Consider the following 13,371-nt stretch of genomic DNA (forward strand, 5'->3'; position numbering starts at 1 on the left):
AGTGTGTGTGAGTGTGTGTGAGTGTGTGTGAGTGTGTGTGAGTGTGTGTGAGTGTGTGTGAGTGTGTGTGAGTGTGTGTGAGTGTGTGTGAGTGTGTGTGAGTGTGTGTGAGTGTGTGTGAGTGTGTGTGTGTGTGTGTGTGTGTGAGTGTGTGAGTGTGTGAGTGTGAGAGGGAGAGGTTGTTTCAAGCTCAGTGGAACGGCTAGTGAAATGTGCAAAATACTTAAGCAAGCATTTGGTGATGAAGCATTTGGCTAGTCACAGCATTTGGAATGGTTTTCTTGATTCAAAGCTGGACAAACATCACTTACGGGTGATGAACGCTTTGGTTGTTCATCAGTGTCAAAAACAGACTCCAACATTGAAAAAGTGAGGAAGGCTAGTCAGAGATCGTTTTCAGAGTATCCAGGACATTGCAAGTTCTATGGGAATTTCTTATAGGTCATGTCAGAGCATTGACTGAAAACTTGAACATAAGGTGGGTAGTAGTGAAATTTGTCCCACTTACTGGTTCACAACCAGAAAGACCATCATTTTCTGGCCAAAAATGTCATGGTGGCCATTCCCCATCCTCCCTACTCCCAAGATCTATCCTCCTGTGACTTCTTGCTCTTCCTAAAAATAAAAATGGCACTCAAGGGATAGCATTTCAATGATATGGAGGAGATTCAAGCAGAAGCACAAGCTGCTCTAGACACCATTAGGAAAGAAGAGATTCAGAAATGTTTCCAGAAGTGGCAGAAGCACTGGGATCAGTGCATAGTCTCTAAAGAAGAGTACTTGGGGGGGAGGCAGCTGCAGCTAGGTGACTAGGTAAGCCTCTGTATTTTTTCATGGCTGTTTGGGAACCTTTTGATGATGTTTCATATTTATGTAAAAGTAGTAAGCTTTAAAAATTTTGGAAGATGCTTTTATATTATTTTTGTTTGCATAAAATGTTTTAAGGCATTGTTTAACCAATGTTCAATTACTGAGTTTGCCCTTACTATCAGCACTACTTTTAATGTGGTCAGGTAACTTAGACTATCAAACTGAATCTAAATGCTATTGTGGCTTAAACAAGTATTGACAATTTTATTCATTTCCTTTTATTATTAAAAGTATGCTTTCAGATTGCATAGGCCACATCACACCTCAAGGAGATGTACAAATAAAAATTGGAAGTTCCAAAAAAAAGATAATTGGAGCTGACCTAGATGCAATTCAGCTATCAATTTTCTCGCATCGGTTCATGAGTTTGGCCGAGCAGATGGGAAGGTGTGTAAGGCTGCGAAGACGGGTTTACAGTATTAATTTCTCACATGGAAGAGCCCATAGTTACATAAAACAATTTAGGCAGACCTAAACTAAATGTAATACTAAAACATTATGAAAGTGAATTGTACATACATACAACACACAAATGTACAGTAGAATGATTGCCATACAGGCAAATTGTCAGTTATTCATAACTTCCTAGCAAATAGCTTCCTTTCAGTCCAATTTCTTGCCACTTGTATGCTGTTCATAACACCTTTGCAGTTCTTTTTAGAGCTCTTTTACACAGTCCTTTTATACAATTCTTGGAACATATATTAAGTTTTGACTGTTGTGCAAAGACTTTCCAGTAGTCTGACAGAAGCTTAATAATCTTTCTTTGGTCAGGATTTTGCAAAGAACCTCTATTTCAACAAACATTAAAGAACGACTTGACTTCTCATGTGCACTGTTTGGACCTGATGGTGGATTGGTGTCCAATGCTCCTCATATTCCAGTTCATTTAGGAGCTATGCAAGAAACTGTACAATATCAGGTTAGTTTTCTTATTTTTCAAGATTTTTTTTTTTTTTTTTTTTTTTATATATGGTATTGCTATATGAGCTGTGCCAAGTGATACACCAACTTAACAGTTAAAAAAAAGTAAACAGATGTAGTATAGTAAAGATTAATAAAGAGAATGAATGAGCACTTAACCCTTAAACGGTCCAAACGTATATATACGTTCACGCACGTAGCGCCCCAAACGTATATATACGTTTTCTTTGTCATTCATTCAACATTGCCACAATAAGCCTGAGTCACCTAGACATGAGAGAATGGGTGTGCACACTCACTGTGTGCCATATTAAAATAATTGGGGATGCCTGGGCACAATATGCTCTTTTTTCCTTTTAAAAGAAAATATTTTTTTTTTTTCCTCAAAAAATTTGGGGCGCTACGCGAGTGAACATATATATACATTTGGACCGTTTAAGGGTTAAGAATGTTGAGTAGTAAATTTAAGGTAAAAAGAAATGTATAAATTATTTTTTAGGAAATGAAGACTCAAAAGAGAGACAAGATAAGCGAGTGAAAATCATCCTTTCCCCCCAATTCGCCAGCCATATCCCATTGAGGCAAACAAAAGTTTTTTACAACATTTAGTAATTTATACAGGAGAAGGGATTACTAGCCTGTTGCTCCTGGCATTTTAGTCGCCTCTTACAACACACATGGCATATAGAGGAACGATTCTTCTCCACTTCCCCATGGAGTTAGGAATTTGTTAATTTTTATATTTCGATGTAGTACATGTATTAAACTTGGAAATATCATACCCGAGTTTGACCTCGTATATAGACAGTAACAATAACATCAACAAGGTCAACAACAACAGTAACAAGTACAGTGGAACCTCGGTTTTCGTCTGGTCTGGTTAACGTACAATTCAGTTTTCGACCACTTTTTTCGGAGAAATTTTCCCCGTTTTCGTATATCCACTCTGGAATAGTCTGTACCAGTTGTGTTCACCTGCCCGCTGGACGCAGCCACTCATACGTTTGTGACTCGGTCTGCTTTTGTTATTCGTTCAGTAAGCATTACTCCACACGTTCTTCCGAAACATTTCATAATAATCCATTGTTTTTCGTGCTTGCAACTGCTAAATAAGCTACTGTGGGGCCAAAACGTTTCGAGTGCTAGCCCTTTGGTAAAGAAGGCGAGAAACACAATAGAATTCAAGAAAGAACTCGTAGAAAAATATAAAAGTGGTGTACATGTGGCTGAGTTCACCAGGATGTGTAGGAAGTCCAAATCAATGATCAGTTCCAACCTGGCGAAGAAAAAGAAATCGAGGAAGCTGATGTTGTGAAAGAGGCAAATGTGCTAATGAAACAGAGATCGCAAACAGTTGAAGATATTGAGAAGTTGTTGTTCATGTGGATCAACTAAAAACAGTTAGCGGGAGTTGTGGAGGCAATAATATGTGAAAAGGCAAAGCAATTGAATGCAGATCTCGTAAAGAAAATGCCTGGAACGAGTGCTGCTGTTAGTGAATTTAAGGCCAGCAAAGACTGGTTTGACAAAGTCTTCAGTAAAGGTAAAAGTGATGTTAAATGTTCATTTATCCATTTTATTAGTCATTTACAGTATATTTATTTCTCATTGTTTTCTGTATGTAAAACTATAGTTATTCTCTATAAAATGTATTTTTTGTTAATATTTTTGGGAATCTGGAAGGGATTAATTGGATTTACATTATTTCTTATGGGAAATACTACTTCAGTTTTCGTACAAATCGGTTTTCGACCGACTTTCTGGAACGGATTTAAGACGATGACCGTGGTTCCTTTGTACTATGGAAGACTTTATAAAAAATTATTTGGAATATTTGGCATAGCATTTTCTTGGATTTGGTTAAGCACTGTATATAACACGTATAAAAAGTAAAAGGGCAAAGGTTTTAAGTGTTTGGGGCATAGACATTCAACAAGCCTGTGTGTGTGTGTTAAATAGGAATGAACGGAGACAAGTAATTTTTAAGACTTCATGTGCTGTTGGGATGTGAGCAAGGTAACTTTAGTGAAGGGATTCAGGGAAAACTGGTCAACCTGACCCGAGTCCTGGTGATTTGAAGGGCAGTGTCTGTGCTCTGAAGGAGGGGCAGTGATCCAGTCAGAGTAATCTGATTGTGATGTCAGTGCACTTCTGGAAAGATGGTGATTGAATGAATGATGGTGAATGGGTTTTCTTTTGGGTCACCCTGCCTTAGTAGTAGTGCCATTAAGCTTAAAAAAATATACCCAAAGAAAACTAAATTAGAACATAAATACACAAATAATTTAAATGTACCATATAAGATAGATAAAAAGACATTAAAATTTGCATTATAATAACTGGTTCAGGTTCTTTACATCTCCTTATATTGTGTAGAATAAATAGTGCACTGTTGTCTGTCAGATTCCTCCCAATATAATTAAATTTCTTTTACAGATTTTTACTTGCCTTAGGAAGTTTTCTTATAATACAGATACAACACCGATTTTCCAGCACCTGCACTCTTGGCTCCTAAGCCTTAATGTCAACTTTGCTGGACCAACAGAGGTCATTTAATAATAACCCAACAATACACCTCTGACCCACCAGTGACTGCTAGAAACCTAAATTAAACTTTCGTATTAATGAAGTAGGTTTATTAATAAAGAATGTTGCAGTACTGCCACTCCCAAAGTGGTAAATTTTAGAATTTTACTGGAACTGTAGAGAAAAATCATGAAGGTCTGAAAGTTGAGGGTTGTCAGGATCACTGTACGTTTTATAGTTGACTGTTTCATCATGGATTTGTGAAGTTACAGGACAGACATCTGGGATACTTACGTTGAAGCCACAGAACCTACTGCAATGACACCTATTCTTCTTGACTATCTTTTTGAAAATTTTATCCAAGCAAAGTTGTTTCATGTGCTTTGACTTCTCCCTGTATAGTTTTTCAGGGATCAAATAAAAATTCATTAACTTTTATTCGTGAAACTGTCAATAGCCGTTGCCAAATTTATTGTACAGTATAGCTATTAACCCCTAGCCTTAGGTAGGGTTGGTTGATAGCAAAATATGCTAAGAATTACCAAAAATCAAGGAATTACTACCAACAACTGCAGTGTAAGGAATATAAGTGTGCACCACACAATGCCATCTGTGGCCGCCCAATAAACTAATACAGTGGACCCACGGTTTACGATGTTATTTCATTCCAGAAGTATGTTCAGGTGCCAGTACTGAACGAATTTGTTCCCTTAAGGAATATTGTGAATTAGATTAGTCCATTTCAGACCCCCAAACATACACGTACAAACGCACCTACATAAATACGCTTACATAATTGGTTGCATTGGGAGGTGATCATAAACCGGGGGTCCACTATATTCCAAAAAACTAGTCTCGTAATTTTGCAAGTACTTAGAGGTTCTGGACTACCCATTGCCAGAAAATCGGTGTTGTACCTGCTTCATGGGTGATATTTATGCTGTCAAATAGAAACTGGTACACTTGTCTTGATTTACAGTTAGAGGTGCTTGGAGATAGCCTGAAAGACGGGGATGTTTTGCTATCGAATCATCCTTCAGCAGGAGGCTCACACTTACCTGACCTTACTGTTATCACTCCAGTTTTTTACAAGTATGCTTTATTTTTATTTTCTTTGGTAGCTCTTGCATATGTGTAGATTTGCTCTGCTTTTTTAAATTGAAACTGGCTTGTTACACTAACTATAATTTTCTCCATTCACATTCAAGCTTGCCTCCCACAAAGTAAGTAAGAACTCCTTTAGCCATGCAGTGTTGGATAACCTACAAGCTTCAGTGAGTTTTTGTAAATATAGTATAATCATAGTTATGCATGTGTGATTTAAGAGGATTAGAAAATGCATTCGATATAGAATCAAACATTACTTCAGCAGAGTAATAGTATCAGTCCAGTAATTACAAAACAGATATCTTCTGTATTTAAGGGTGCTTCATAATTTTTTTTAACAATATCTTCTTTCAACAAACCAGCCGTATCCCACCGAGGCAGGGTGACCCAAAAAGAAAAAAAAGTTTCTTTTTAACTTTAATAATGTACAGGAGAATATACAGCAGATATACTGGTACTAAAAGGAATCAAGGACTATTTCACTGTTTTTACTGTACTGTCTTATCCATTACTGGCTAAGATTCAAAACCGCTATGGGGACATCTTGTATTGCTTGTTTGTGATTCTTGCATTGCCAGTGTAATTGGTTCCTGTATTTTTAACCTGTGATTAACCCATAGGATTGTCCACAGTTAATTCAATTTTTTTTTTTTTTAGGTATTTTAGCTTGAGATGAAACTTTATTTTTTCTGCCCATTGGAATATGTCTCATACATCATTCTTATAATTAAATAGATGTGTTGTCATTTTTACATTCTAATTAATTGTTGTAAATAAATTAATAAAATGTGTAAAACACTTTGTAAATTCATCTGTGTAAAAAAAAAAAAAAAAAAAAAAAAAAAAATGGGTATCATTATTGCCAAAACATTGTGTGGACAAAAGGCATTTTCTCTTGAATACAGGTAAATGTAATGCTACTACTGTCTCCACTGTTATACAGTGGAACCTTGGTATATGAACAGCTCCCTACTCGAACAATTTGGTATTCAAATGCTTTGTTCGGTAAAAAAGAAATCGCTCAGTAGTCGACCGTTTGCTCGACACTGGACCAAACAAACACGACCTGCCAGAACTTGGCTGTACACTGTTTTGTGTTTCTTCACATTTTTTGGCGTTTTTAATATTATTTGTATAAATTTTAGTGTAACGAGCCCGTAATGCTATGCATTCAAGTGGCTTTGGCATGCTGCATTTAACTGTATTCTTTTGTACTCCACTGTATCATGTTCAAATTAATAAATAAGTCCCCTGGGGCCTATGAAGATTAGTGATAACAGCCAACCAAAATGAAAATTGGTCGAGAAAAATTCATTCAGTACTCGAACAGCTTTCTGCAACGAATTAAGTTCGAGTACCTAGGTTCCACTGTATTTGCACGTACACGTACTCAACTGGAGAAGCCTGTTGTGCAAGATACCCTGGTGTTGCATCCATCTTATTCATCAGCTTGTTGATATTGTACGCCATTCAATAATGTTTTACACATTTATTTTTTAACACACCGGCCATATACCACAGAGGCAGGGTGACATAAGTTTATATTACCATATACAGTGGACCCCCGCATAACGATCACCTCTGAATGCGACCAATTATGTAAGTGCATTTGTACGTGTATGTTTGGGGGTCTGAAATGGACTAATCTACTTCACAATATTCCTTATGGGAACAAATTCGGTCAGTACTGGCACCTGAACATACTTCTGGAGTGAAAAAATATCGTTAACCGGGGGTCCACTGTATTTAATATTCCTGGAAATGGGAAGTATGGTGGTATCTGGGCTATGGAGCAGTGGGGATATTGATGTTCAAAGGGTCAGTTGAATTGTGATGTTTGTGCACCTTTCTGTCAAGACGGCTATTGAATGGGTGATGTTGAATGCATTTACATTTTTGGGTTACCCTATCTTAATGCGAGACAGCTTGTTGTGTTAAAAAAATGTTCAGTAATTAACGGTAATTTTCAGGGGTGTACATTGTCCAGTGTTCTACGTGGCTAGCCGTGGTCACCATGCAGATATTGGTGGCATCACTCCTGGTTCAATGCCTCCCCATTCTACTTCCATACAAGAAGAAGGAGCAGTCTTTTTAACATTTAAACTTGTTGACCAAGGTGTCTTTCGGGTAAGTAAAAACTTCGATATCCTGCAATTTGTTAAAAATCATCTGGACACTTCTCATGGATCAGTAATGCAGGCAAACTGATGAGTGTTTAATTTGGAAATACCCAAGTACTGCATACACAATGTTTTAGTATATGTAGTTGCAGCAAGTCACATTGGTGGTGGTTCTTCTTTCAACAAACCGGCCGTATCCCACCGAGGCAGGGTGGCCCAAAAAGAAAAATGAAAGTTTCTCTTTTTAAATTTAGTAATTCATACAGGAGAAGGGGTTAGTAGCTCCTTGCTCCTGGCATTTTAGTCACCTCTTACAACATGCATGGCTTACAGAGGAAGAATTCTGTTCCACTTCCCCATGAAGAACATTGGTTGTTATATAGCTTTAAACAGGAAATAAATTATTGTTTAAACTATCATAATATGGTACTGGTAATTATAATAACATTCTTGATACAAAAATAATACTTAATGTTTATTAAATTATAAATAGTTTAATGAAGGAGAGAGCTTGTATAACATTAGATTTGCAATATTGCATTTTATTTGTACTAAATTATTATTAGGAACATTGGACATAATTTACTGTAGCATCTTTTACTCTAGTCTTTGTCACACTTTTGCTGTGCAGATTGGCATAAAAAGTATTTGAATTCATTAAAATCTGCACATGACATTGTACAAAATCATTAGAGATCATATATCTAGGACATAAGCCCATCTAAATGGTTTCCCCTGATTCCCTTCATAAATGTTACCCTGCTCACACTCTAACAGCATGTTAAGTCATAACAACCACTTTCCTTCACTCCTACCTGTTGTGAATCTAAGCACCTAGCACTCAAAACTTCTTTTACCCCTTCCTCCCCTCCACCCCAAATTTATACACCCTACTAACCATCTTATTTTGCTTCATCTTCTCTAAATGTTCAAGCCACCTCAATAACCCCTCCTCAGCACTCTGAATAATACTTTAGGTAATCCCCCACCTTCTAATCTCAAAGCTCCAAATTTTCTGCATAATGTTTACATTACACATTGCCCTCTTGTAACCCTACCTTCTGTCTTACTTTTAATTCTTTCAATAATGACTGCCATGTACTTTACTCTGTATACTGAATAGACTTATTTTCCCGTAATTCTTTTACTCTTTTAGCCCATTTTTTTCATATACAAAGAGAAACTATACCTGCTTTTTACCAATACAGTGGACCCCCGGTTAACGATATTTTTTCACTCCAGAAGTATGTTCAGGTGCCAGTATTGACCGAATTTGTTCCCATAAGGAATATTGTGAAGTAGATTAGTCCATTTCAGACCCCCAAACATACACGTACAAATGCACTTACATAAATACACTTACATAATTGGACGCATTCGGAGGTGATTGTTATGCGGGGGTCCACTGTATCTAGGTACCCGTCTCCTCTTTCATGCATATATTGAAGAAATAGACCAACCACTCCAGACCTATACCCCCACCTGCTTTTAGCATTTCAGTCTTGATTCCATCTATCCCAGCTGCTTTATCCTCTTTCATTCTATGCACTGCCTCGTGCATTTTCCCCATTCTCGTCTGGCTCTTCCTCAATTTTACAAGATGTACCTCACTGTCCCATGAATGAAATCACTGCCTCCCTTTCTTCACCAGAATTTAACCACTCAAAATATTCCTCCACCTCCCTATCTAATGTCTTCCCTCTTGTTTTTCACTGCTAAATGTTTTCAGGAAAATGAACTGATTGACGCTCTCATGGCTCCTGGTAAGATTCCTGGATCATCTGGAACTCGCAATCTACAGGACAACCTCTCGGATCTTCGAGCTCAAGTTGCAGCTAACCACAGAGTAAGTTTATTAAGAATATGCATACTTATAATGCTTCATGGAGGGAAATTCATTAAAGGTCAACTCATTAAGAGTCGCTTAAGGCTTGCACAACAAAAGGAGACCTTTCATTATTGCAGTATTTCACTAAGAGGCTTTATAAAGCTGTCTACTCGTAGCCTTACACCACCTATAGAGCCATTTTAAATAATTTTGACTTAAAATAATAGTAGGTACTGTAATCAGACAAGTATAAAACGTAGGTCTTATTAATAATTTATTGTTTAAATAAGAAAAGCAAATACTGCATAAATTCAAGGAAATCCAGTGAATTAAAAATTTTGGTATTTGTAAAACCCCTTGGTGTCCATGAGAAAAACCTTTTGTATTTCATGCTTGTTTTAGCTTTATTGTTAATAACCTAGTTTTAGCTTTATTGTAATAACCTAGTAAAAACTATTGACTGTCGCAGCCCCCAATCCTGAGGTGTCTCCTGGTGTCGCAAAATTTAAAAAAAAAAAATTTTTTCTTGTGAAATGATAGAGAATCTTTTCCCGATTGTAATGATAAAAAAAACGAAATTTGATGGAAAACTGACGGAATTATACTCTCGCGAAGTTAGCGACCTCGGCGCTGTTTACAAATCGGCGATTTCGCCCACTTTGAGCCCTATTTTCGGCTAATTCCATTGTTCCAGTTGCCCAAACTCATAGCTATTTCTTTAGAACTCCATTTTTTCTATCGATTGAGTACAAGAAACTGCCCATTTACTGATTTCAACTACTTAATACATGTAATGTGGTCAGAAATTTGCAATTTGGCCAATTTCACGAAAACTAAAAAATATGACAATTTCAAAATAAGGTCCAGAATGAACAATGCAGACATTCCTGGCTCTAAAATAACATTTTCTTTGCTCATCAGTCATGTCTCCAAGCCCCTCTGATATTACTCTTGCTTTCTATTTTGAAATTTTTATTCAAACAAAAAATAGAAGACTTACTATTATGCAGACTACTGCAATAGTGTAATAATTGTATAAATAACATCAACCCATTCATGACTGCATATTAGAATGGCTAGTTGGACATTTATTGGACAATGGCATCATTTGTTTACTTTTGAACATTGGCAAAAATCAAACATTTCCCCTACTTTGAGCTCCATTTCTAGGTTCTTTTTATAGTAAAACCAATCAAAATCACCTCTATTTCTATAATATGTTTTCCATTCTATCAAATGAGACCAAGAAAACGAGAATACAACCATAAATACTATACGAAAATAGACCACAAAGTCGGCATTTTAATTAAAAAAAACGGTCGGAGTTTTTTTTTCTCATTATGTACTGCATGCTCCAGGATTTTTTTTATATGGTGCACACAGACCCATTCTCTCACATGTGGGCCTACCAGCTTTCTCCTGCTTGATTTGAAGCCGCTAGAATTTGAGTATATATACGTCAAACACGGTACCTCGTAAGACGTATATATATGGCCGCGACAGTCAAAGGGTTAAAAAAGTTTGGCTATTTGTTATTGTTAAATCAGATGTTATGGCTGAAGGTAGTCTATAGATAGGGCAGACTTTTTAAAAAAGAAAAGTAAGCCAAGTATGTTGGAGGAAGGGTGGTAGATTCCTGGGGTATAATGAAAGAGGCTCATTGCTGCAAAGTTTTCATAAAAGTCCCATGAGAGGTATTGTACGACACAGCTTTAACAATAGCAAAAAACATAAATTTTGCATCCCCCTCACCTACCACTGAATCCAACAAGGGCAGGCACTAGACAGGCTAATGGCCCCAGGTGAGGTACAGTAAATGTATGTGCAAGTGACCATCATATAATGGCCTGAGAGTAGTCACTGGAGCAACCGGCTACATACCATCCAATACTACTGGACACTAGCCAAATACAGCCTGTCTGTTTGCCAACAAAGTTAGTTTGTTACCCATTTATGGGTCACAGCTCCATGGATAGGCTCAACTTTCAGGCGAGTGGAAAAAAAAAATACAGGTCTCTGTTTTACATCATGATTTAACACTGGTTACACAATATTTTTCACTTTCTTTTTGGGTGTGGATTGTATTAATCATTCAACTTGTCTTGATTGTATCACTAGATCTTCTGCCTCTTTTTTATGTACATATATCTTTTCACTATTTGAGTATTTTACATCCAGATTGAACCTACCATTGCTAGCTATTTTGTTTTTCTCTCCAAAAAATCAGAGTAAAACCCATGCATGTAGGCACAGTCGCACCTGGTTAATTTATTTGCATGGCTTTGTGTTATGTATATCTAAGTATATGCCAATGTGTATTTGTAATATTTTTCAGTTCGTATTCATCTTACAGTATAGTTTGTATTTACTTTCAGTAGTAAAGGAGTTAAATTTTATTTGAACATTTTCTATTTTACAGGGAATTCAACTTGTGAATGAACTAATTGATTACTACAGTTTAGATGTAGTTCAAGCATACATGAGCCACATTCAATCAAGTGCTGAACTAGCTGTTAAAGATCTCCTGAAGGAGGTGGGATCTCAAGTATTTAGAAAAAGAGGTGCTGCTTCACTTCATGCAATTGATTACTTGGATGATGGATCAACCATTGAATTGACAGTAAATATCGACATTGAGAAGGGAACAGCTGTGTTTGATTTTGAGTATGTAATATCAGTTCTTCTATCATCACAGATGTTACTATTAAAAAGTTATTAGATTTACAGAATGTTATTTTTTCTCTGCTGATTTTTTTTAATGATATTTTTGGGTAATATCCTGGGAATAACTTAGAGGATTCATTTTAAATGTGAAGCATGTAAATTTCTTCACTCATATTTGGTATATAGATGCCTGACTACCATTCACTATTATTGTTTTTAAATCTAGTAGTCCTAGATAATTTTCCATTACAGTGAACTTTATGCAAAATTTTTCACCAGATTTAGTTTTTGAATTATGTCTGGCATGTCTCACTTGAACAGTTTAAAAATTTCTTACATACGACTCATGGTTATTGTATACTGTGTATACAGAGATGTTTTCTGGGCCACCCTCCTTCGAGGTATGTATCCGATACATGCCACCACCTCGGTTGTGTGTGGTGTGTCCAGCACTTGCTGGTGTACTCTACTGCCATGATTTACTGGAAATCTTCCTGTCTACACTGAGAAAACCTCCCTGAATCTTGTGCTGAGCTCTTCAAATACTTCTGGTCATTCTTTGTGAGCTCCCCACCTTCTTCAGCCTGATTACCTGGTCTTTGACTGTTGGTTTTCCTCCTGATCTGGCTATATAGCAATGTTGGGTCAGATTTGGCTTTTGATGTGTGTGTATTTTTTGTTGGTATGCTTTGTGTGGGTTTGTTTTGCAGAAAGTGTTGACATCATCTTGGTGGTCTCCAGTGAGGTTTAGCTAAGTTACAGAGGTAGTCAACCTGTTGGGGGTTCTGTGAATAAATGCTAGATCTTGCAAATAGAAACCAGAGACAGAATATTAAAGGGAGCAAATTATAAACGGTAACAAAAATCAAAATCTGAAAACAGCTTGCCACTATTGCAAACTGTCAAAAATAGTGCTTCAAGGATGCTAGAAAGTATTTTGTCACAAAGGAAATAGTAGCATGCCATAATGATATCCCCCCTAAAAATGATAGAGTACAACAGTAAACCCTTAATTGACATGACTATGGAAAGTATAAATTCAGCAACACATGATTGAAAAAAATGGCTAATTTGATTTGCACTAAAAACTACCCATATGAGAGCCATAATTTATGAAGTGCCCAAGATTGATTCATGAAGCCCTGGGTGGCTGCACAGTGGTAATCAGTCTTTAATTTTTTTTTTTTTTTTTTTTTTTTTAAGTGGAAGGTCGGAGTTGCACCTTTGCTGCCTAAAGTAGCTTTCTGGAAGCATGGCATAACTGACACAGTAACTGGCAACTTAAGCAAACTACCTACTGTAGACAATATCATGATCATAGCCCTAAACTGT

General features: G+C 36.7%; 1 protein-coding gene across 5 annotated transcripts in view; it reads left to right on the plus strand.

The window, feature by feature from the left end:
* Window positions 1-13,371, plus strand: part of LOC128696091 (5-oxoprolinase) — a 73,745-nt gene that overhangs the window by 37,322 nt on the left and 23,052 nt on the right. For all 5 annotated transcript variants that reach the window (XR_011393274.1, XM_070094990.1, XM_070094989.1 and 2 more), the window contains 6 exons: window positions 1,113-1,257; window positions 1,645-1,792; window positions 5,300-5,412; window positions 7,398-7,554; window positions 9,277-9,393; window positions 11,795-12,039. Coding sequence is in view for 4 of the 5 variants with exons in the window: in XM_070094990.1 (XP_069951091.1) it covers window positions 1,113-1,257; window positions 1,645-1,792; window positions 5,300-5,412; window positions 7,398-7,554; window positions 9,277-9,393; window positions 11,795-12,039 (925 nt within the window). In the remaining variant the exon portion in view is untranslated. The remainder of the gene's footprint in view (window positions 1-1,112; window positions 1,258-1,644; window positions 1,793-5,299; window positions 5,413-7,397; window positions 7,555-9,276; window positions 9,394-11,794; window positions 12,040-13,371) is intronic.

Source organism: Cherax quadricarinatus, chromosome 48 (assembly GCF_038502225.1).
Source record: "Cherax quadricarinatus isolate ZL_2023a chromosome 48, ASM3850222v1, whole genome shotgun sequence".
NCBI lineage: Eukaryota > Metazoa > Arthropoda > Malacostraca > Decapoda > Parastacidae > Cherax > Cherax quadricarinatus.